Source organism: Pollachius pollachius (assembly GCF_949987615.1).
Source record: "Pollachius pollachius genome assembly, chromosome: 2".
In the NCBI taxonomy this organism is placed as follows: domain Eukaryota; kingdom Metazoa; phylum Chordata; class Actinopteri; order Gadiformes; family Gadidae; genus Pollachius; species Pollachius pollachius.
In genome coordinates this window covers 10,566,853-10,590,903 of record NC_136935.1, presented here as the reverse complement: position 1 = coordinate 10,590,903, position 24,051 = coordinate 10,566,853, and the positions used below count along the sequence as shown (strand labels likewise).

At 48.1% G+C, this 24,051-nt stretch overlaps 2 protein-coding genes across 3 annotated transcripts in view; both read right to left on the bottom strand.

The window, feature by feature from the left end:
- The window catches only part of kcnma1a (potassium large conductance calcium-activated channel, subfamily M, alpha member 1a), a gene marked incomplete at both ends in the record, with an annotated part of 141,117 nt that extends 140,845 nt beyond the window's left edge, over window positions 1-272 (bottom strand). For both annotated transcript variants that reach the window (XM_079729764.1, XM_079729765.1), the window contains one exon: window positions 81-272. In XM_079729764.1, the coding sequence (XP_079585890.1) occupies window positions 81-272 (192 nt within the window). The remainder of the gene's footprint in view (window positions 1-80) is intronic.
- Window positions 273-5,179: 4,907 nt separating this feature from the next.
- dlg5a (discs, large homolog 5a) overlaps window positions 5,180-24,051 on the bottom strand; it is a 46,930-nt gene continuing 28,058 nt past the window's right edge. The window contains 18 exon segments of the mRNA XM_079730188.1: window positions 5,180-7,479; window positions 7,611-7,720; window positions 8,356-8,465; window positions 8,727-8,854; window positions 9,263-9,406; window positions 9,863-9,881; window positions 9,884-10,055; window positions 10,525-10,695; window positions 11,728-11,876; window positions 14,410-14,596; window positions 14,994-15,161; window positions 15,656-15,789; window positions 17,922-18,084; window positions 20,353-20,521; window positions 21,336-21,425; window positions 21,704-21,807; window positions 22,736-22,880; window positions 23,209-23,329. Of these exon segments, the coding sequence (XP_079586314.1) occupies window positions 7,376-7,479; window positions 7,611-7,720; window positions 8,356-8,465; window positions 8,727-8,854; window positions 9,263-9,406; window positions 9,863-9,881; window positions 9,884-10,055; window positions 10,525-10,695; window positions 11,728-11,876; window positions 14,410-14,596; window positions 14,994-15,161; window positions 15,656-15,789; window positions 17,922-18,084; window positions 20,353-20,521; window positions 21,336-21,425; window positions 21,704-21,807; window positions 22,736-22,880; window positions 23,209-23,329 (2,388 nt within the window). The 3' untranslated portion in view covers window positions 5,180-7,375.

Here is a 24,051-nt window from a genome sequence, read left to right as displayed (position 1 = left end):
CACACAGACACCGACCGACACACACACACACACACACACACACACACACACACACACAAACATACACACACATACATTACCTTGGGTTTGATGTTGCAGTGGCAGCACACCGTGTACAGATACTTAAGGGTCCTCCACAGCAGAATTATGAAGAGACCCCCGAAAAACGTCACCATGGAGGAGGCGAGGAATGCCCACCACATGCGCTGTCCATTATTGTCGCAGGGGACTTCGGACGAGAACGGGATGACCACGTCTTCCATCTTAGACATGAAGATCGAGGAGTCCTTGTGTATATTATTAGAGTTAATACTGTTTGTCCTCATAGAGCTGCCGCTTCCACGGGGGACGGGACCACCTGCTTCGGCTAGCATCGAGGCGCCTTGGAGAGTCCGTGCCACCGTCCCCAGCCCCACTCGCCAGCCATGTTGCTTGGGAGAAAAAAAAATAATAAAAAAAATTCCCCCTCTTCACCTTCGATTCTTCTTGCCCAACGGATTTGAGTCCGTGTGTATTTCAGCAGGGTAACATATGAATCGTACACTGGGGTCTACGGCGTACAGCACACACGACAACACGCGTGAACTTGTCCGAAATAAGCGGTCCTCCGTGCCCCCTTGGAGAGAGGCATTTAAATCCGCAGCAATGACGAATCCTCCACACTTCTCATTTCGGAGGGGTTTCCGAGTCTCTGAGGGCGAACGACAACATGCTTAAAGATGGATTTGTCTGGAGGCAGCCATGAGGGCTGCCTCTGTGTTTATTTATGATTTAAGTACAAGCGGCGAAGATAAATGATCGTAGCCTGTCCTTACCGGTCCGACCTCTCTCCCTCTCAGCCGTCTTCCATGAAGAGATCCAGTCGAGCGACGGACGCTCACAGAGTCGATGTCACTTTCCTTCGGCGTCAATAAAATCGATGAACCGGCGGAATAATCTTAAATAACTACTCGAAATGTGTATTTCAGGGTCTGTGGATTTCGCTGCAATATTAACCCTACGCGGTCACAAATGCGGATTGTTGTTTTATTTTTTTTTGTCAATGCTGCGTAAATTGAATTGGGCTGTCTCTCGCTCTCTCTCTGTGGCTGTGTCTCTCTCCCTGCTCGGTGCCCCTGTCGCCGTTGCGCGGAGCGGCCAGCTATAGAGCCGCCTGTCACTTCGGCTCCGGAGACGCCAGAGAGATTTACAGGTAGGGGGGGAGGGGGGGGGGGGGGGGGGGGGAGGCTCTAATAATAAAGATGGACAGAGTGCGTTCATACCGCGTGGATGTTCCCTCCTCCCACGGCCGCAGTCGTAGGCTGCGCTTTGCGTATTTTTTGTGTGTTATTGTAAACGAAGTGACGCATGTCTCTTCTATAAAACTATACGCATTTGCAGAGTAGAGGATATTTCAGTTACCGTTATGTACATTGTGGTTCCATAGACAATATGTGAACAATACTATATTGTGTAGGCCAATAGGCCAAATCCCGTACGTCGCCTATTTTAAGTTATATGTTTTTATAAAGTCGAAGCAGTTTCCCAATGTTAGGTTATTTTGCGTTTTTGTTTTTTTTTGCATTTTCTGGACTTTCTCAAGGGTCCAAGCCAAGGGGTTCTGCCTTCGGTGGGCCTGGCCCCTGGATAAGTGTTGACCCGGGAGAAGCGACTCGGGCAAGTGCAGCCACCTGTGTCACCCTGCTCATCCTGAGGGTCGCGGTGCAATAAACTGACAATAACCCGTCCAGTCACTTCCATGAACGCTCATCTCCAGCGAAAGTGGACGCAAATCCACACCCGTGGGGGCATTCACTGGGCTTTCTTTATGTATCAGAAATAAGAGCTGTTGTTTTAATGGGGAAAAGTAATGTATTAATAAAAAACACAGTACTGTCTCAATGGTCGATTGGACACATTTCTGCTTGAACATATGCCTATTTTATTGCTACCAGGACATTAATAATGGGAGTTATGTCATAAACAGGCTTACCCAGCCTCGTGGAAATATTCCAATGAATTTTATGTTACCATATCTTGCACTAAGTCCATGTCAAAGATAACTTCCTCGTGTTTTAAGGAAGGCTTGAGGTTGCCAATGTAACTTCTTGATTTACCAGCCGTAGGACATGCTCCCACAGATCAGCTGCTGTAACGGAATCCGAAACCCGGCCCATAAAATGCTAGACACGATCGTCCATCATTAAGATATGATGTAGAATAGTCTGTATCACATTTGTGGATACGACTACTGCTACTTATACAAATATTGAGTTCTCATGTCGGTGTAAATGAACACGCATATTTCCCTGGATGATATAGGCTTAGAGAATCTTATTGTATGCGGTGAAGATGCGCGGTGGGGGAGGTTTTCCATAGAGATATAAAGATTGAGCCCCCGGAGAGCTCCTTCCCACTCGGCCCCCTGCTGTTTAAACTAGGAACTGTCTGGTGTAAAAGGAAAATCCTATTATTCATGTTAATGTCGAGCTCTGCTCGGGACAATAGGTAGGGGTCTACGGGGATTGCCGAATCCAAATGTTCATGATATGAACAACCTGTTTAGGTACCTTTGTTCATGGACACACCAGGCAAAAAAAATAAAAAACTAGGCCCACATTTCTCATTACGATGTAGTAAATAATGAGTTAAATAACATCTCTTCAATACAGTATTCCCTTTGTCAGTCATCATATAAACTAATGTAACACAAGGTAAACAGAAAAGGCATGAAGGCATGCTTAAAAATAATATTAAAATGTTTATGGTGGCCATTTAACGTCCCACTAGGTGTGATCAACTTTTGGGTCGTGACCCACAGTTGGAAACCCCCTGCTGTAGACGCTTGTTATATTTGCAGGCGTCCTGCAGTGCACATACTGGATATCATGGCTACTTCACCCCTGTCTCCACTAAAGGCCTACTACTACTACTACTACTACAGTGTGCACGGAAAATAGGACAATGGCATCCTATGTAACCCCCATACACTGGAGAGTTTACTGCCAAATCCCTGCGTTAACTACCTCCCTCCCAGTGAGGTCATGCATAGCTGAGGCTTCTGCACATTCTATACATGAAGGTTCTCACAGTCAATCATCTTTACTGCTGGTCAGGACACTGGCCACTATGGCCACTCAGTTTCAATAGTAGAGGGAGAGGCTGGCAGGCTAGTGGTTTCTGTTCATGTAGTTATTGAGAATTGACACATCACTCAAATATGGTCAATTGCAGATTCTGGCATTAAGATAAAGGGAAACGGTGGAGAAATGGATAGAGAGAGATAGGCCGAGAGAAGCACTGACACATACAATTTGGCTAGGTAGGACAGACGGATATACATATTTAGTGCCATTCATTTAGTGCCATGAGGAAAGTAAGGCAAGCAACTCCAACAGCCCGAGCAGGCACACTCAACCCAGCACAGAGGAAGAGAGGAGCTTACCCAGGCACACTCAACCCCGCAGAGGAAGAGAAGCTAGCACAGGAACTCTTAACCCACAACAGAGTAGGGGGGGGGGGGAATGTTCCTCGCAATGTGGACAGCAGATTTGGCCTGGGGAGAGGCGGAGGTCTTCCAGAGTGGACGCCGCAGATCGCTGGCTGTCAGGACGCCGTCTTCTCAAGTTCGGATAATACATCAACAGCTGTTCTGAAACCCGCACCCCAGCAGGGCAGCTGGAGGGACGCAGTGCTTTCCAAAACAGCCAGGAAGCAACTTCACAGATGGAAAATAAATTGGGCAAGGACACACTTGGCACACAGAACGACTGCGTGTTGACGTTCGGTCTTTCTGCATAGTCAGTGTTGATCATGTTTTCCAAAATGTACAAAAAGTAGTGATCAATTTGTTCTAGTAGCGCAGCAGACTCATCAGTCCTGTGCAGAACAAATCAGTTCTGTGTTTTCCATTTGAGAACTATTCCACGAGATTAAGGTAGTGGATCTTCCTTCGCTCTGGTCGGAGATGGAAAGTAGAGGGTCTACTCACTTGGGAATTCCAAATATCTATTTAAAAATCACTGCGACATGCTCACAAAGTCTTTAACACGCAGCAAATATAATTAGCGACGTTTATAATTTGAATCGTTAATGCTAATGTAAGCTTTATGTTAAAAGCGGCCCAACATCGATGCACACTCTAGGTTCTAGCACGCTACAGATAATCATCTTCATGAATAATAGCAGCAAAGAAGTGCAGCCATGTTGTCAGAGGGGTAAATTATACATAAATCTACATTAATAATAATCGAGGATAAAAGTAGCAACATGTTAACCGTTTTAAAGTTTGAGCTTCCATTAGAGCGTTACACCGTGAAGGTTGAGCCAACCTCACCAGTGTCTGAAGCTGCTGTATAGCCATAAGGCTTATAGCAAAGCAGTTGTTTTTCGGGCCAATGTGTGCGCATTCGCTCAAATGAGCAGGGTAGGCAGCTGAAAGGCAATCCTGTCCTGTGACATCATTGGGCATGGGACCATGTGACCTGCTTTTCAGAGCTTGCAGAAAGTGGCCTACAGCTTTGGATGCTCAGAGTTCACAGCACGTCCCCAGGCTAATTAGATGGAAAAAAAAACCCAAAACAAATGGTAGTCCTGAGAATGGACACACTGTATTAATTATTTCTTTATTCGTCAAAGGCAGCGGATTGTCTCATACCTCCTTGGAAAAGTGATTTATTTATAGCTTGTAACCATCATCCATCTTAAGTATTATACTCGACAATTCCATCCGGAAGTGTCCTACTCTGAGGATAAAGCGATTAATGTTTGGCCCCCACCATCAATACTTGTATATTAATTGCATCAACACTGAGCATCACTAGAGACTATGAGACTCATTCTGGGTTGGCCTACTTGACTGGAAGTGTGTTGAAATCATCGTGGACCAACAGCGAGGGTTAAAATGCGCTGGGCAGGCAGAGAGATGTGCTGCATGGTTTTAAAAGCGTAGCAACCCCTAGCAGTCAGCCTAAGACTTGAAGAATGTGGCGCCCTGAAATGTTATCTCCATCACTCCCAGATCAAAATAGACGGGCCTTTCTTCTTGCGCCCAATCAAAAGGGTGGCAAATTAATCCACCCCACAAATCATTTTTTTGCCACCCTGAGATTAATTCACAACATAAATCGCTGGGCTGACAGAAGTGAGACCTTCACAGCCCATTAAGTGATAATGGAGACAGTTTGTTGTGATACAGAAAATGAGCTTTATTCTCTCATATTTATGTATAATTACATAGAAATCACATTCTCTCAGTGAAAGCAAATGTAATCAGTACCTGGCTTCTGGACTTCTTTAAAAATACAACAGTTTTCTGTTGTATCCCTTTCGTTTGATAGAACACTACCTAAATCAGAAAAATAGCAACATTTTATTTGTTTATGTCCATTTCATATTTAGCCCAACAGTCAAACTTCAGGACAAATTTACCTTGGTAAGCTGTGCAAGAGGAGATCCCTTTTCAACAAAATAAAGAGCATTTTCTTTTTCTAAATGAAGACTAAAAAGGCCATCAATGAAATGTAAGGAACAAAATCAATACAAAAAAGAAAGTGAATTAGTTACAGTAGAAATTAACAGTACCTATTTATAGTCTACTGAAAACCTAGGAACAGATACAAGTTTAAGGTTCACAGGTAAACAAGTGCAAAACAGTAATACAAAGGGATAAAGTTGCCATAGTGAATTTTGGCACAAAAAATACAGATGGTTTGAGGAAGGGCAGAATACCTCACCTACAATTTTGCCTCTAGAATAAAAAAAAAGAAAATTAAATAACAATAAAACGTTACTAACATTTATATGGATCCCAGGAAAATCGTTACGATATTACCCTGCAATTTGCAATATAGTGTATTTTTTTCTATTAATATTGATATGTGACTGACGAACAACCACAAAACTAAACCTTGAAAAAAAAAAACATGCCATTACCTGCTAAGACATGACTTGACGGCTAAACGTATGCTAGGTCTATGACCTAGCTAGAAAATACATGTCATTTATTATATTTCTCAGGTGAATCTGCATACTGTCATTTGATATAGTCTCTATAGTGTCATTAAATATATGCGACAGAGTATGATAAGTTACACAGTGGTCTGTCTTGCCCTGGAGTGCATTTTGAGGATCTTTTCTTTCTCTTTTTTAAAACCCGCTGGCCGCCTTTTTGGCCCCTGCCCTCAAGTAAAACCAACCTGTTTGCCACTATGGTCAAGTGCTCGGCTGCTCTATGCTATACTGGTCCCAAAGCAGAGTCTTCCGGTCACCGACACCTGAACCGGTTCATCGTGGGTTGCATTGGAGAAGTTAAAAGAAGATGAACCTAGGTACTGGAATTGTAACCGGGACGCTGGTTTTCAGACCAGACCTCCCCTTCAAAAAAAAGGCACCATAGAAAGGCCTGTAAACCGTCTATAAACACCCAGCTACTGTAAGAACACAATGCATAGAAACAAACGGCAATATGTGTTTCAATGGGAGTTTCATGGCCATCACTGTTGGCACTCAGGCTCAGTAAGACCACAGCTACATACATATAGATATATCTCTGGCTCTTTCTCTCTATATACTTATATATATATATATATATATGTATATATTTATATAATATAAAGAGGTTTGGTGCCTTCACACCCTTTACATAAAACTTCAGGATCAGACACCAGGAATCTGGTGTCTGATCCTGGCCTTCCATTTCAATAACGTTGAATACATGCCAACATCGACAGCCATGACTCAATCCAACCAATGACCGGAGTGGAAACAAAACCACAGATTTTGTGCTGCCATACATACAGAAACGCAGGCACGCACACAGACATACTGACAAGCACGAACACACACACACAGACACATACATATATGCACATAGAATGGGCACGTCAATGTAAAAAAAATAAACTGATGTCAGTTGGTGCAGAGGGTAAGGGTCTAGGATTCTTCATTTGAGTTGCTTGGGATTGCGTCAAAAATTAAGAGACGCACACTCAAAGCAAACATGTGACGCAAAAAAAAACCTGACACTTCTTCTGAATGTAAACAGATGCGTGTGATGTGGCGTTGCCGACGACAACGGCGACAACCAGAAATCTCGAAAGGAAGAACTTATGAACTCTGATGTCGAGGATCCAGTGCTACTAAACCTGCTTCAGAACATATCATATTAATAATATTAATAATAAAAATAATAATAATAATAATAATAGTTGTAGGCGGGACAGATTACAAAGATAATACGAAATAAAAATATATATATATATTTAACTTTACATGTGTAATTCAATGTAGTGTACCTATTGGTATAGTATTTAAAAGATATAATTAGTGTTTAGAACTGGGAGAGGGGAAGGTTGTTGAGGAAGGTGCAGCTTCCCGTAGTTGCAGACGGTGGCCTCTAGGGACCGCCAACGGGTGTCCACAGGACTTTACTTTGTTCCTGATCAACTATAGTCATGATCTGAGTGCAAATGTAGGGAAGAGTGCCACCCTGGACAATACCTGCAAAATTAAGACATTTTTTATTCATTATGGAAACTAGGGATTTGATTATTTTGTAAAAATATGTAACTGTGAGGTAAACATATGAATGTACCGAAACATAAGTTTGTAAACATCACGTGTTGACTGACCTGTGAAAAACTTGCTGTACTCTTGCTCAATCTTCTGGGCACTCTCAAACTGCTCCTTGGAATGTTTTTGAGAAACTTTGTCCCGCAGATAAACCGGATCCTTCTGCTCCCTGGTTAAGGACACAGGAGTGATTGAGTCGTTCAGTACCCCAACCTCACATATCCCCCCCCCCATCCCACTCCAAACACATTTCCTCGCCCCCCATCGACCAACCCACCCTCGACCGACACACTGACCCTGAGCCTTTGATGAAGTGTAAAACCTTCTATTTTGATGTGCTTTAGGTCATTGTGGCCCGTATAAGAACAGGGGACGGACAGATGACGGTATTCAATGCATCAAATGTTTTTAGATTCATCTACTTTCACGGGCTGTCAGAAGAAGTATTGGTATTGGGAGTTATTGGCGGTTGAATTCATACAAAAATAATGAGAAGGTAAAGATCATTTAATTTGAATAATATCAGGACAAATAAATAAATAAATAAAATGAATGATTCCTTAACACCTTTGAAAAATGTATTCATATATATAATAACATTTTATGTGTGCATGCATACATGACCAAAGTGCAACTTGTGAGCCAAATACATCAATATATAAAATGCAATCGCTGGTATTCATATATCGTCTATATGCAATGTACAGTATGTATTTCTCTGAGGTGAGCACAAAGTCGAATCTCATCCTATCCTCTTAAATACGTGGGTTTTGCATGGTGCTTGGTAAACAAGGTGCTACTCACTTGATTTGCTTGGCGTTCTTGTAGCGGATGAACACCACAATGGGGTAGATGTGAACACTGTGAAGCCTCTCGATAGCGTAGGAGGCGATGTCGAGCAAGCAGTGGCAGTCCTGTTTTAGAGGCGGGAAAAAAACAAACAAACAAACCAAAAAAAAAACAGTTGGAGAACATATCATGTTTGGAGACACCTGCTGATGATACTGTATTATATCACACTTATTGACATTTGCCAGTTACAGGAAAGGGATTTTTTTGTCCTGTAACATCCTGTTGACATCTTGTATTGGACATCTACGGTTTCGGTCGTGTCTCTTTAAGTGCAGTCCCAGATTGGCTCTGATAGAGTTTGATCATGGGAAGGGTGGCGGTACCTTTTCACTCATTTCCTTTATAGAGGCCACGGTGGTCACGTCAAAATGTCCGCTCCGCCGCTTGTAGTCGATGAAGAGGCAGTCCTTGACTCCACGCTCGATGGCTTGCTGAGAGGCCTTCATCACCTCTGAGGACGACAAACACAACACTCAGACACAGTCAAGACACTACGGAGACGTGTAGATGTTCTGCAGAGAACCAACCCAAAGGAGGACGACAAACACAACACTCAGACACAGTGAAGACGCTACGGAGACGTGTAGATGTACTGCCTAACCAAATGAGGAAAAATTTGGGTGAAATTTTATTAGGAAATACGTTTAGGGATTATTTTACTTTATATTGTCTTATATTATATTGCAAAAAAGTATATTTTCTTTTTGATGGAAAACGTTGTGAAATAGTTAGGAATTGTAAGCAGCTAGAATTGGCCAGGTACACGGGCCTGAAGAAAAGATACGGCCTTCAGTCTATTTTTAAAGGACGCCACTGATGCAGTCGTTTCAGGTGGCGCCGGGGCGGCGGGCCAACGCACCGAGCACACATCTGCAGAACTTCCCCGGAGACTCCTTCACCAGCATGTCCTTGACGGGGTCGCTGAGCGGGCCCAGCACCAGCACGGGCCGCAGGGACGAGCACTCCACCTTCTGGACCCGCTGGTAGGCCAGGCTCAGACAGTCTGCGCCGTCACAGAGAGACGCACGCAGAACACCGCCAGCACACAGGGAAAACCAGACAAGGAGGGGAAACTGGAAAATTATCACAATGGTCGTCGCTGATTAAACGATTAAAGCAAATAATACTTAAGCCTATTATCTTCAATCTTGCTTTGTCCTCAGGGGCCATTTTGTCAAATAAGTTGACTGTTTTCTTTAGTTTTATACTCATACACTGCAGGGATACCCTTAACAATTTTGGAACCAATACTTTAGAGATTTAGCTTAAATACTTAAGTGGCATCGGTGGCTATTTTTTATAAGTGGTTGATTTTATTTTGTCGATTCACAAATTGAATTATGAATGTAAATGTACTTTCATACTTCAGCCATTAGAGTTTTATCAGCTTAAATCCTTCCTTGGCACAAGTTTGCCTCAAACAGTTGGCAGCTAGTGTGTGTGTTGTTGTTCTGCCCACCGTCGAGGAGAGGGATGGAGAGTCTGTGCTGACGGCGTCCAGAGCCACCGTCTCCTTGCTGTCCTTGGAGCTGCTGCGCTTGTGTTTCTGCTTCCGCCGGAAGAAGGAGCGCCGGGCGGCCGCCGACAGCGTCTTCCCGCCGTCCTCCTTCAGCTCCGTCATGCTGTGGCGCCGGTGGAACTCCTGGTCCATCCTGAGGTACAGACACGCAGACACGCAGACACACAGACACACAGACACACAGACACACAGACACTGAGCAAGAGAGAGCGCTTGGATATCGGCTGGAGTGTGTTTGTGAGTGGAGGGGAAGGGGGGGGAAGTCCTTTTCATACTGGTAAGAATGATAGTATGAGGTCAGGTCAGTGTTAATATTTCAGTAACCAGCAAGGGAGAAAACAATCCATCAGTGAAGCTAGTTTCCATTATTCACACATGCATGCGGGGGTGCGTTTGTGTGTGTGTGTGTGTGTGTGTGTGTGTGTGTGTGTGTGTGTGTGTGTGTGTGTGTGTGTGTGTGTGTGTGTGTGTGTGTGTGTGTGTGTGTGTGTGTGTGTGTGCGTGCGTGCGTGCGTGCGTGCGTGCGTGCGTGCGTGCGTGCGTGCGTGCGTGCGTGCGTGCGTGCGTGCGTGCGTGCGTGCGCGCGTGCGCGTGCCACTCACATGTACTTGCTGGGGATCTGCCCCCGCTGGATCTGCTGTGCGTTCTCGTCCAGCTGCCAGGCCATCCACGTGCCGAAGCTGCCCTTGGGCAGGGACTGGTCCACGTGGAGAATGTCGTCCTTCTTGAAGCTCAGGTCCCCCGCCGCCTCCCCGACACGCTCATAAAGTGCTCTGGGAAGAGGAGGGGGGGGGGGGGGGGTGGTAATGTTTTGAGGGTGGGGGGTGGTGGTGATGAAAGGTTTGGGTGGTTGGGATGGTATGTGGATTGAGGGTGGTGGTGGTGTTGGGAGGCGGGTGCAGATGAGAGTGTCATTGAGACATGCACGGGTGTACGACACCAGGATTTGATTGCGGGTTGAGTTGGGGTGAAGGGGTGGAGCGCGAGCGGCGGAGATGAACCGAGAAGGGGAAACACAAGGAGTGGACGGAGGTGGTGAGAGAGAGAGAGCGGGAGGAGGAGAAAGAGGGAGGAAGGAGAGAGTTACTTAATCCATCTACTTAATGCACAGTGCTGCATTTCCCCTCGTAAGTCAGCCTTCCCCCCCCCCCCCCCCCCCCCTCCACCCGAGGCGGCCTATGGGTGACAGCCTGCCCGTTCCCCTTCCCTATTTACTGCGCATGACAACCCGGCCCCCGCTCGCCCGTACGACGAGCGAGGCGAAGGGAGGCAGCTGGCTGAGACGCCGCGGAACAGGTTCAGCGCGTCCGCGACGCCGCGTCTGCCTTTACAGAGGGAAACAGGCTTCAAAGCCCCTTCCCTGCCTCCCGCTCGTCTGGGACACCGCAAACTTTTCCCAGTCAGAAAGTGGGCGGCGGTGGCGGCGTCGTGACTTGGCTGTCGCGTCGTGACAAGAGAACGTCATGAAAAGGGCGGGAGGGGTGCTGAGAGATTAGAAAGGGGGCTTATCTTTGGGATCGTGATTGTAGTCCTCACAGGTTCGATCAGGGAGATTGGGGCGTTTCCAGTGGGCCGTGCTCAGCGGTGGCTCTATATATAGGGTCATGTGTGCGGGGACGGAGAGGGGGGTACTTTGGAAAATTGGTATGAGCTCTTTAGGGTGCGGTCACAAATAGCACAAATAGCCCCTTACAATGAGGTGTGTGTGTGTGTGTGTGTGTGTGTGTGTGTGTGTGTGTGTGTGTGTGTGTGTGTGTGTGTGTGTGTGTGTGTGTGTGTGTGCGTGTGTGTTCTTCTCCCCGTACCTGATATAGAAGCCGTCCCCCGGTGTGTCCTTCAGGGTGATGAAGTCGGCGGGCTGGTGCTGGACCAGGAGCGTTACCGCGTCGGCCGGCTTCAACATCTCCACGTACACCTCCTCCGCCGTCCTGTTCCTCATGCTCACCGAGTTGTACTGCAAGCAAACGGCGAGAACGGCACCAACCAAAGTCAATGGGGGACACTATGAGGCACGCGCTAACAGCACCAACCAAAGTCAATGGGGGACACTATGAGGCACGCGCTAACAGCACCAACCAAAGTCAATGGGGGACACTATGAGGCACGCGCTCACAACACCAACCAAAGTCAATGGGGGACACTATGAGGCACGCGCTCACAACACCAACCAAAGTCAATGGGGGACACTATGAGGCACGCGCTCACAACACCAACCAAAGTCGATGGGGGACACTGTGAGGCACGCGCTAACAGCACCAACCAAAGTCAATGGGGGACACTATGAGGCACGCGCTCACAACACCAACCAAAGCCGATGGGGGACACTATGAGGCACGCGCTCACAACACCAACCAAAGCCGATGGGGGACACTATGAGGCACGCGCTAACAGCACCAACCAAAGTCAATGGGGGACACTATGAGGCACGCGGTCACAACACCAACCCGGGTCCTCTCCTTGCTGCCTCCGTCAGAGGGGAAATTATAAGCACCCTGCAAGCGACGGGACGGAAGAGCGCCGAGAACGGTTCCTTCCGAGCTTCGGGTCCTATTAAAACTTGTTTTCCCCATATTGATTTTCATCAGGCAGGCGCCGGTGGAGGTGGGCTGGGGAGGGGGGGATGAGTAGGAACTTAATGGGGATAGGGAATGGGGTTTGATGACAAACTGTGTTGTTACGCTTCAAGGCGCGCGTGTGTGTGTGTGTGTGTGTGTGTGTGTGTGTGTGTGTGTGTGTGTGTGTGTGTGTGTGTGTGTGTGTGTGTGTGTGTGCGTGTGCGTGTGCGTGCGCGCGTATTGTGGTGCGTGTGCGCATTGTGGTGCGTGCGTGATGTGAGAAGCCAGGATTGGTCCTGGCCGTGATTGTACTGGCTGCTAGACCCATCACTCACAGCCAGAGAGCGGGAGGGGGGAGAGAGAGGGCGGGGGGAGAGGCAACAAGCGATCAATACAGATCGGTGATTGGCAGAGAGGAATGGCGATTGCTTTTGGCAGCAGCCGCGGCGGACTCAGTGGCTGCCCAAGCGATCGATCGGACGGAAAAAGTTTTGGGGCAGTTGGACGACAGAATCGCCGCTTTCGAAGCGGCCTACTTCAGTGAAGATATATTAGAACCCAAACGTCAACAAAAAATATACAAAGAACAACAAAAGAGCTATTTTGGCTACTCCTTACTGCTTTGATTTGGTCTTCTGGAATCTAAAATGTATCCCTTGGGTTTGGGGTCAATTGATAAATGAATTATTTATAAGTTATTTAGCAATCTCATTCTTTTTTTAGTAAATGAAAGACAAAAAAAAAAAAACACAGCGTAATGAAAGCGGTCTGAACTCCGAAACATCTTGGCAGAGATGGTGTCCTCATAATATCCTGCCCCCATTCCAGAGATGTATATAATATTGGAGACTGAATCATCTTAAAAATGTCATTCCTATTTAGTCTCCTGATTTGATATGACTGTATCCTTTCTTTTCTGGGGCAGGAGGTATGTATGCAGAATGAGGAATTTTGAGGAATAAACAAAAATATGAAGAATTATATAAAAATATCATACTCTATATCTGACTCAAAAAATATGTTTCTGTTTTAATAATCATATGGTTTAATAGACGATAAGACTTATAAAGACAGGAAGTCAAAACACACCCCCATAGTCACAACTTTGATCTGGACCAATAGAGATCGATAGTTCTACAACATTTCTAACTAATGTACACCATGTCCAAGAATTGACAATTAGAATTAGGGCATTTAGCAGACGCTTTTATCCAAAGCGACTTACATCGGTTAATATACACATTGACACACCGAAGGCAGAGTCAACCATGCAAGGCGACAGCCAGCTCGTCAGGAGCAGTTAGGGTTAAGTGTCTCGCTCAGGGACACATCAGCAATCAGCTAGGAGGAGCTGGGGATCGAACTAGCAACCTTTCAGTTACAAGACAACTGCTCTACCTCCTGATCTAAGCCGACCCAATTTGTCAGTGTGGCAGCGTTTTGTGAAAAATGACTCTTGTCAAAACTGTATGTCGGCATATCATCTAAAATCATTTCTTGTCTGCTTTCGCTTAATGCTTGATAGGCTTTGAATGTGAATGGGTCAGAATTGGCACCTTGGCACTCATCGCATCACCCTTGCGGCCCATCCATTATTAAAACACAGAACATAAGTCTGATCTTTTTTTCTTGTCCCTTCTGCCATGCTGCCAGACACTCCTTGGCTAACCCTTAATGGAGTTCCTTGAAGCTCTGCCGTAACCGAGTCGTATTCTAATCAAGACCTGCCTTCATCATCCAACACAGCACCAACGTGATGTGTTGGATGATGCGTGCTTGAAGAGTGCTTGAAAATCCCGCCCACCCCCCCCCCCCCCTCCCCAACACACACCCACCGCCTTCCCCATCCCCGACCCCTCATACAGCCCTTGTGTACACCTTAACACACACACACACACACACACACACACACACACACACGTGCGCGCCTACCTCCAGGATGAGGTCCCCTGGCAGCAGGCCGTCGGGACCCCTGGCCGGGCTGTCCTCCTCCAGGCTCTCCACGTAGACCCCCCGGAGGTTCCCCCCGCACAGCGTCACGCCGACCTCCACGCCGGGCCGCCGCACCGTCACCAGCCGGGGCTCCGCCACCCCCTTCCCGCCGCCGTCACAGGGCCTTCTGGGACACGGCGAGGGAGGGCCGGGAAAGGGGACAGTTAAGCTCTGGACGTTTCCGTCCACAGCGACTTACAGGTGAGGTGGGGAATAATTAAGTTGTGCAGTAAAGAGTGATGAAATGGCACAACAAAATAACAGGCTGCACAGGCAAGTTCCTCAAAACATTTATCAAAGTGGGCACGCCGAGAGTCATCGGTGTTCCCACTTGCAGTCAGTCGAATCATATACTGAAGTGGACGCTAAGTGCAGGGGGAGGCATAAGTGCATAGCAACGAAATAATAGTCCACGACATAAAGCGCAACGACAACAAAGTCCACAAAACATGAGCTTATGATTAAACCAACACTTCAACGCTGAACGCGACGGGCGCTGCGTGAGTAGCCGGCGGCCCACTGACCTGACGCAGCTGCCGGGGCTGGTGGTGGGGGAGGTCTGCTTCGAGGAGGGCGTGAGCGTGCCCTCGTCCTGCTCACTGAGGGTGTCCACCGCGGGGCGACTGTCTGGGGCGGGGGTCCCGCTGGGAAGGGGCGTGGTCGGGGTGGAGCTGACTGGCTCCAGCCTGGAGCTGTGGTGAGCACATGAATTCATTCATGCATTCCTTGAAATGAATCGGAATCAGTTTTATTAATGAAGAAAAATAGAAAACGTATATACGATTTCAAAGTAGGCAAATTATTATGGCCAAGTTGTCTTTGCACCGACTCTCTCTAGATGGCCTACTGGGGAATTTTGAGTCATTGGGTCTGTATACAAAAAGGACCTTTAGGAGACCTGTCAATCAATCATACTATAAATATCTCCCGCAACCCCATATACATATTAAGCGACCCAAAGTGGGCCCCGACCCCTAGGTTGGGAACCACTGCCCTAGTGCATGTAAGTGAATGTGACGAGGAGACGACCTGTTAGTGAACGTAGTATGGCATTAGCAGCCAGCAACATTGACTAGTAGCTCCCAGAGAGTAGTAATGATTCCTACGCTGCAACTGTAAAAGCACCAGAGGAAGAGACACTGGAGGTATGTGTGCTTCTTGAACACGAGTAAGTAGGCAGCAGCACCTGGAGCGGGAGTGGATGCCCAGCTGGTACATGTGGGGGTTGTACTGGGCCATGATGGTGACGGTATCACACTGCTGGCCAATGATCAGCCGCGCCTGCTGCTCCGTGGCGATCCGCAGGTTGATGCCGTTGAACTGGTGTGGGAAGGGGGGGGGGGGGGGGGGGGGGGGAGAGAGGGTAGAAGGGAGAGGGGGGAGGGAGAGAGCGAGGGAGAGGGGGAAGGGAGAGAGAGAGAGAGAGAGAGAGAGAGGGAAGGGCGAGAGAGAGAGATAGGGAAGGGCGAGAGCGAGAGAGAGGGAAGGGCGAGAGAGAGAGAGAGAGAGAGAGGGAAGGGCGAGAGAGAGAGATAGGGAAGGGCGAGAGAGAGAGAGAGAGGGAAGGGCGAGAGAGAGAGAGAGAGGGAAGGGCGAGAGAGAGAGAGGGAAGGGCGAGAGAGAGAGAGAGAGAGAGAGAGGGAAGGGCGGGAGAGAGAGAGGGAGGTCGAGAGAGAGAGAGAGAAGGAAGGGCGAGAGAGAGAGGGGGAGGTCGAGAGAGAGGTCGAAAGAAAAAGCGAGAGAGAGAGAGAGCGAGAGCGAGAGAGAGCGAAAGAAGCAAACACATAAAAAACAAAGGAAGATAGAAAGATAAAAAACGAGAGAGGACAGGAGAAAACACATTTAAATGTCTTCTATGAATGGATTACTTAGTGCTTGTTGTTCAAATAGTGTGCACTTGACAATAAACTTGAGACTTGAGTCTTCGCCAAATACATGCAGTGTTTGGGGGGGGTGAGGGTTGAGTTTGTTTGCTCTCAAGCACACAAACAAAAAAACAGAAGCAGCAATTTTTATTGTTTCGTAAGCCAAATATTACAGGCTAGATTCTGAAGTGCTCAAGCCTGGCTGGCGGTACGTATATAAAGTCACTAATGCATATTTATAAACTGCCAGCCCCCATTCTCTGTGATATTCATCACAAGGCTGGCTAGGCTGCTGGCGAATGGGGGTCCGCCCACGTCGCCATCGCCATCCAGAACACCGCGGATCAAAGAGCATGCGGGGATAACTAAGCCAATGGCATTGTGGGTAGGACCAGCTGGCAGTGCCTGTACCTCTCCTGATTCAAAAACACCAGTAGGAGAACGGTATTAAATACGCTGTCATCAGAATTAACTCCCCAGCCTGCTGGAAGCCCCCATAGCAGGGGACCCGAACTTCCTAATTCCGTGATTCGTGACCCGTCTATTGCGGCACTGGTACCATTTGAAAAGAAATACATTTCCATAAATTTTACGCATATTATTCTATTCTATTATATTAATTAATATAACTTTACTTTCAATAGTTTGTAGAAAGAAAAGTTTTGTCCCCATACTGCCCCCAGTTATTAAACCACTGCCATTAGATCACCTCTCTCTCTCTCTCTCCACTAGAGCCTTATGTCTCTCTCCCCTAGAGCCTTCTCTCTCTCGTACCACTAGAGCCTTCTCTCTCTCGTACCAATAGAGCCTTCTGTCTCTCTCTCCTAGAGCCTTCTCTCTCGTACCACTAGAGCCTTCTGTCTCTCTCTTCTAGAGCCTTCTCTCTCTATCGTACCACTAGAGCCTTCTCTCTCTCTCTCGCACCACTAGAGCCTTCTGTCTCTCTCTCCTAGAGCCTTCTCTCTCTTTCGTACCACTAGAGCCTTCTGTCTCTCTCTCCTAGAGCCTTCTGTCTCTATCGTACCACTAGAGCCTTCTGTCTCTCTCTCCTAAAGCCTTCTCTCTCACGTACCACTAGAGCCTTCTGTCTCTCTCTTCTAGAGCCTTCTCTCTCTATCGTACCACTAGAGCCTTCTCTCTCTCTCGTACCACTAGAGCCTTCTGTCTCTCTCTCCATCGTACCACTAGAGCCTTCTGTCTCTCTCTCCTAGAGCCTTCTGTCTCTATCGTACCACTAGAGCCTTCTGTCTCTCTCTCCTAAAGCCTTCTCTCTCACGTACCACTAGAGCCTTCGGACTCTCTCTCCTAGAGCCTTCTGTCTCTCTCTTCTAGAGCCTTCTGTCTCTCTTTCCTAGAGCCTTCTCTCTCACGTACCACTAGAGCCTTCGGTCTCCCTCTCCTAGAGCCTTCTGTCTCACTCTCCTAGAGCCTTCTGTCTCTCTCTCCTAGAGCCTTCTCTCTCACGTACCACTAGAGCCTTCCATCTCTCTCTCCTAGAGCCTTCTGTCTCTCTCTCCTAGAGCCTTCTCTCTCACGTACCACTAGAGCCTTCCGTCTCTCTCTCCTAGAGCCTTCTCTCTCACGTACCTCCAGCAGCTGGTCTCCGTACTCCAGCCCCGCCTGGTGCGCTATGCTGCCCCCCGTGACCTTGGAGACGAAGATGCCGCCGTTCTCCCCGCTGACGATGGAGATGCCCAGAGGCTCCGCCCCCTTGTACACCACCACGTTGCGCGGCTCCTCCAGGTAGGGCCTGACGGGGGGGGATGGGAGGAGAGGGTGACTGATGGAGGACATAACAGGGTTTCAAGGGGAGCAGTGAGGGAGGGACTCTGTGAGGCTGTGAGAGCATACGAGTATGTGAGTGCAAGAGGATAAAAGAGTGAGAGGTTACGAGTGCACAAGTCTGTTTGTGTGCAAGTGTGCTTGAGTGTGAGGGTATGGGGGTTAGAGTATGTGAGAGAGTGGGTATGCGAGTGAGGGTTAGTGTGTGTGTGTGTGTGTGTGTGTGTGTGTGTGTGTGTGTGAGAGATTAAGGGAGTGTGTGTGTGTGAGATTGAGTGTGTAAGAGTGCTTGTGAGTGTCTAACAGTTATTGCACAAGAGTGTGTGTCAGCTTGTAACAGTGAGCGTGTGAGAGTGAGTGTAAGAGTGAGAATCTAACAGTGAGCATATAAGAGTGAGCGTGTAACAGTGAGTGTGTAACAGTGAGAATCTAACAGTGAGCATATAAGAGTGAGCGTGTAAGAGTGAGTGTAAGAGTGAGAATCTAACAGTGAGCATATAAGAGTGAGCGTGTAAAAGTGAGTGTAACAAAGAGAATCTAACAGTGAGCATATAAGAGTGAGCGTGTAACAGTGAGTGTGTAACAGTGAGAATCTAACAGTGAGCATATAACAGTGAGCATCTAAGAGTGAGCGTGTAAGAGTGAGCGTGTAAGAGTGAGCGCGTAACTATCGCCAGAATCCTGCACAAAAACATGTTCACCAGCACATAGCTTTCCACCACAAAGACCACACAAAGCATCAAAGGAAACGCATGCAGGACGTTTCCTTGTAGCAGATTAAACCTGCATGTGCAACGTCATCCAGAATTGGCTTTGAAACGCTACATGGCTTCAGGAAGGAGAAGGGACAGAGGAGGGGATTAGCAGCCAAAGTGAAACTGTGTTCAGCAACCAAGGAAGCTGAGGACTGAATTTTAATGCATGGCATGAATATATAAAGGCAGACTCAATGATTTAGCTTGGCTTGTAACATAAATATACACCCATATATATACGTTTATATATGTATTGCTTGTGCGGTCATCTTTGAGCATGCAACATTGGGATTTCTTTTGAGGCTTTCTGGGATGGAGTTGGCTCTGAAGCAGGCAGCATATAGGGCAGCCTATTACCATTAAACATTCAGATACCATATAGAATGAGAGTTACATCCTATGAAGGGAGGACCTGTACAGCGCCAGTTAGCATGCTAGCAATAGCATGCTATGTAAGTGTAATTACACAGCATCACATAGCATGAACCAGCCATCGGCGGACCGGACCACAGATCATTGTTTGGAGCCAGTGGAGAAGGAGGGAGGGAAGGAAGATTGCCTCATAGTGCCTTGAAGCCTTCACCACAATATCACTGGCGCACCATTGATATTGGATGGGAGTTGGGATGTGTGTGTGTGTGTGTGTGTGTGTGTGTGTGTGTGTGTGTGTGTGTGTGTGTGTGTGTGTGTGTGTGTGTGTGGGGGGGGGGGGGGGGGGGGGGGGGGGGTGATTGAGGATATTCCTTTTATTGCTGGGGCAACAACCAACCTGAGGCTCCTGAGAGAGGAGAACCGTGGCCTTGCAGCCAGAGGGAGCCTGAGGAAAGATCGGTTACGATACAGTGGTCTGGACGAGGAGGAGGAGGAGGAGGAGGAGGAGGAGGAGTGTACAGGTGGGAGACAAGAGAGGTTGGCGGAGCAGTAGAAGACGCAGAAAGAGAGGTAAAGGCAGAGAGGACACAAAAAACAGGAAGGAAGCAGCAGAGAAGACGTAAACGAGTGGACATCGATATTCACATACAAACACACAAGCGCACACACAGAACACGGAAGAGAGATCTAACACGGCAGACTGTCAGGACATAGAGAAAAAGAAGAAAAGGGGAGAGCGAGGACGGGAGCGCCACACATTTGGCAGATCCCAATCCCTCTCGCGAGCGGGACTCTTAAAGTGTGAGGGAATTTTCCCCAGAGCCCGACACTTCAAATGGACTCTTGACGAGAGGAGGAACAGAGATATCTCTGACCACCACAGAACACCAGTTGCCTAGCAACCAAGCAACCACCAGCCCCCCCACTTCCCCCGTGTGATAAAGAACCGTACAGGATCACACGGCTGCAAATCAACTGGGAGGTTTTTCCGGTCTGCATTCGACTGAAGTCACTTCATCCCAATGTACAGTACATATAACTATATGTACTGCACCCTATAACCTGCCCCGAAAGCTCTGTTTTTAAGCTCTGCAAGGTACCTGGCGTACCTGTCTTTACGGCGCTCTCCCATTGGCAGGGGGCTGACGGAGATCCGGGGCAAGGTGGAAATGGAACCCTGCGATTGGCTGCTGGCGAAGGAGGAGGTCTCCAGGTTGAGAGGCGATTGGGGGGGGGTGATGAGACTGGGGCTGCTGCACTCCGAGTGCGAGAGAGAGCCTGGGATTGAATAAACAATGGAAGGAGAGAGGGAGAGCAAAAGAGAGCAAGAAAGCAAGAATGAGAGAAGAAGAGAGCCGGAAAGGGGAGCAAGTGAGAGAAAATCAAGTTAAGGGGTAAGCTGTCTCGGCTGAGCTGTGGTACACGGGGTCTGCTGAGAGTTGCTGGGAACATGGAAACAGCCACAGCACAAGCCGTTTAGACGTCTAATCGACACAGGTTAGGCAGGGTGTATCCACCATGCTACCATCTCTACTGCTCTTCGTGGGCTTTAAGGCTATGGTTTTGGTCCCTCCAATCAATATCCTGCTCCACGTCGGAGGCTATACAAACAACATAGAATTGAATGAACATAAATTGATAGCCTGTTGAGGAGATCGAACACAACAACATGATGTGGTTGTCGGTCGTCCGCTAGTGGCTTCTCAAGCTACTCCAAACGACATGAGTACTTGATACAACTACCCATAGTGCATTTCATCCAACTATACACAAATACAAGTTTAATATGTGTTCAAAGTATTTTCTTGGCCAGGTCACTCTTGAAAATAGAAACACGCGTTAATTAAGCAACTTAAAGTGTAATTAATAGTCGTGTTGTACATTATTTGACCCTAAACAACTAACCCTAAGACTAAACCTTCTCCTATCTCACACCTCAAAAGAAACAAACCAAACTAAATGAATGAAGTAAAAAAAAGGATTCGAGACACTTTAACGTGTTGAGCAGAGCAATCTCGTCTGGGATCAATGTAATAAGTGCTGTAAATCTGTGCTTAGTAGCATGGTACTGTAGCACAGCAGGGTACTGTACCTCTGTCTGAGCCCAGCATAGAGCGAGGGTAGCGGGGAGTGGAGGGGATCTTGATCCTCTCCGTACGGTACCCCACGTTGTTGGAGGAGCCTGGTGGGAGGAAGGGATGGAGGATACAGAGAAAAGGGGCCGACAGACAGGAGACAGAGAGAGAGAGAGATGGAAAAAGTGCAACAAAAGTCACGTCAACAATACATCCCGCAGTGTGGGGATGTGCACGCACACAACGAGCGTGTGCGTGCTCACGAGCACAAATGAATGGATGAATGGGTGACAGGAAGGAATGGCAGAATGTGCTCACGCGTGCGGGGGCCGCGTGAGTGCGTGGGACTGACCGAGGCGTGCGCTGGACGGCAGTGAGTTTGTACCGTGAGAGGCCCGGCCGGTGCGCGTGGCGGACGACGTCTCCACATAGTCCCCTCCCCGCTTCTGCTGGCTCAGGTCCAGGCTGAGCCGGCCCTGGTGCTGGGGGCTGGGGAGACCGGGGGGAGACCAGGGGGAGACAGGGGGGAGACAGGGGGGAGACAGGGGGGAGACAGGGGGGAGACCAGGGGGAGACCGGGGGGAGACCGGGGGGAGACCGGGGGGAGACCGGGGAGAGACCGGGGGGAGACCAGGGAGAGACCGGGGGGAGACCGGGGGGTAGACCAGGGGGGAGACCAGGGGAGAGACCAGGGGAGAGACCAGGGGGAGACAGGGGGAGACCGGGGGAAGACCAGGGGGAGACCAGGGGGGAGAGAGGGGGGAGAGTTAACCTAACCATACACTGTACATTCCTTTTTCCAAATCATTGAAAGAGCCAGTACAAGCCAAAAATCTATTTTTGGTTGCTGAAAGTGGCCTGTTTGGGCCTCATGGTAGCTTGGATTAAAATGAAGAAGTTGTTAAACGTGGAGGGGTCTCTGTAAAGTACAAGAAGTTGTCTCCTTCCGAAATACTGAATGCATTTTCGAAACTCGTAGGTGGATCTGGGGTTATTTACCCTTTAGAAACGGTTTGTATTTTTCTAATAACCTTTGACATCTTGGTAAGGGAAAATGTATGTTTTCCATGTATATAAAGCCCTTTGAATATAAATGAATTGTTCGGGTGATACAACACCCCAGCAATGCGTCTCTTTACCAGACCAAATGACAAGGCCAAAAAAATATCTTATTTAACATAAGTTATATAAGTTTTAGACTTTTTTTGTTCGATTTGTACTTGACCTTTTAAATCAATTCAGATGCTCACTGTTTTCAGAGCTTATCCAACACCCACGTTAAAACTTTTTGTTTCTGAAACTCACCTGGTGTGTGTGTGTAGGTATGGTCCGTGTGAACTCACCTGTTGAGCTTGTGTGCGTGCGTGCGTGCGTGCGTGCGTGCGTGCGTGTGTGTGTGTGTTAAACTGGAACTCACCTGGTGTGGGTGTGCATGTGGCTGACGGGGGAGGTGACGGTGGGGCAGTTGCTGGCGTGCACGCGGTGACTGCGCACCGTGTACACCGGGTTCCTCATCACCGCCGTCACCGCGGGGCACGGGGACAGACCCCGGTGGGCCGAATCTGGAGAGACAAACACACACACACAGAAATTATGTACCCCTCAAAAGGCCCGCGGAAACGTAGCTTTCAGTGAATCATCCTATATTTATGCCTGTGTGAGAGTAGGTGTGTGTGTGTGTGTGTGTGTGCGTGCGTGCGTGTGTATATGTGACAGTGTGTGTGTGTGTGTTCATTAGTGTGTGCGAGTGTGTGTCAATCGGCGTGTGGTTTGCGTCTCTGAGAGCATATTGGAAAGACGCCTAAATCTTAGTGTATGCGTGAACATGTGTGAGTGTGGTGTGTGCGTGCCGGCGTGTGTATATGGTGTGTGTGTGTGTGTGGGTCTCACTAGGGGGCAGGGAGCCGTTGTAGAGGGTGGGCTGAAAGCCCATGCTGTGGCGGTGGGAGCGGCTGGGGGAGGAGCGGACCATCTCCCGGGGCTCCAGGGGGGCCTCCTCATGGGAGTAGCTCTGGGGGAGGTGATGGACACGTTATGACACACACGGACACACACACACACACACACACACACACACACGGTGACACAAACAGCAGGAACTCAAGCAGCAGCAAACGCCTCCCCGCCTACCGAACCCAAGGACATCGGAAGCAATGATAGAAGCAAATAAATTTAATAGGACATCATTTCCCCTCATGTTTTCTACGTTTGCATTTTTTGAATTTCTCTATTTGAACAGGGACCATGTGAACAGTAACCTCGTATAAAACAAGGAGAGATGTAATCTATTAGGCTTTCGCAGATCGTTAGATTCCACGTGTTGGCCCTGGTGAGTAATGGTAGTAGTAGAAGAAAGTAGTTAGGGAAAATGAAGTGAAAGTGCACAAGAGCGAGAAAAAGACGCTAAACGACCGAGAGAGAGAGAAAGACAGAGAGGGCGAGGGACACAGAGTGTAATCAAAGTGTGTGAGACGAGAGAGAGGGATGATGAGAGGTACAAAGAACCCCGATATGGAGCAAGAGGAAGAGAGCTAAGGAGATCAAGACTGAACAAGACAAGAAAGAGTGACAGAGTAAGGGTGACAGAGAGTGAGGGTGACAGAGAGAGTGACAGAGTGAGGGTGACAGATAGACAGAAAGGCGGACAGAGAGAGGAAACGAGAAGGAGAAAATCCCGGAGGAGGAGAGCTTGAGACAATACGATCGAACAAGGAGAGAGAGAATGATGGAGCG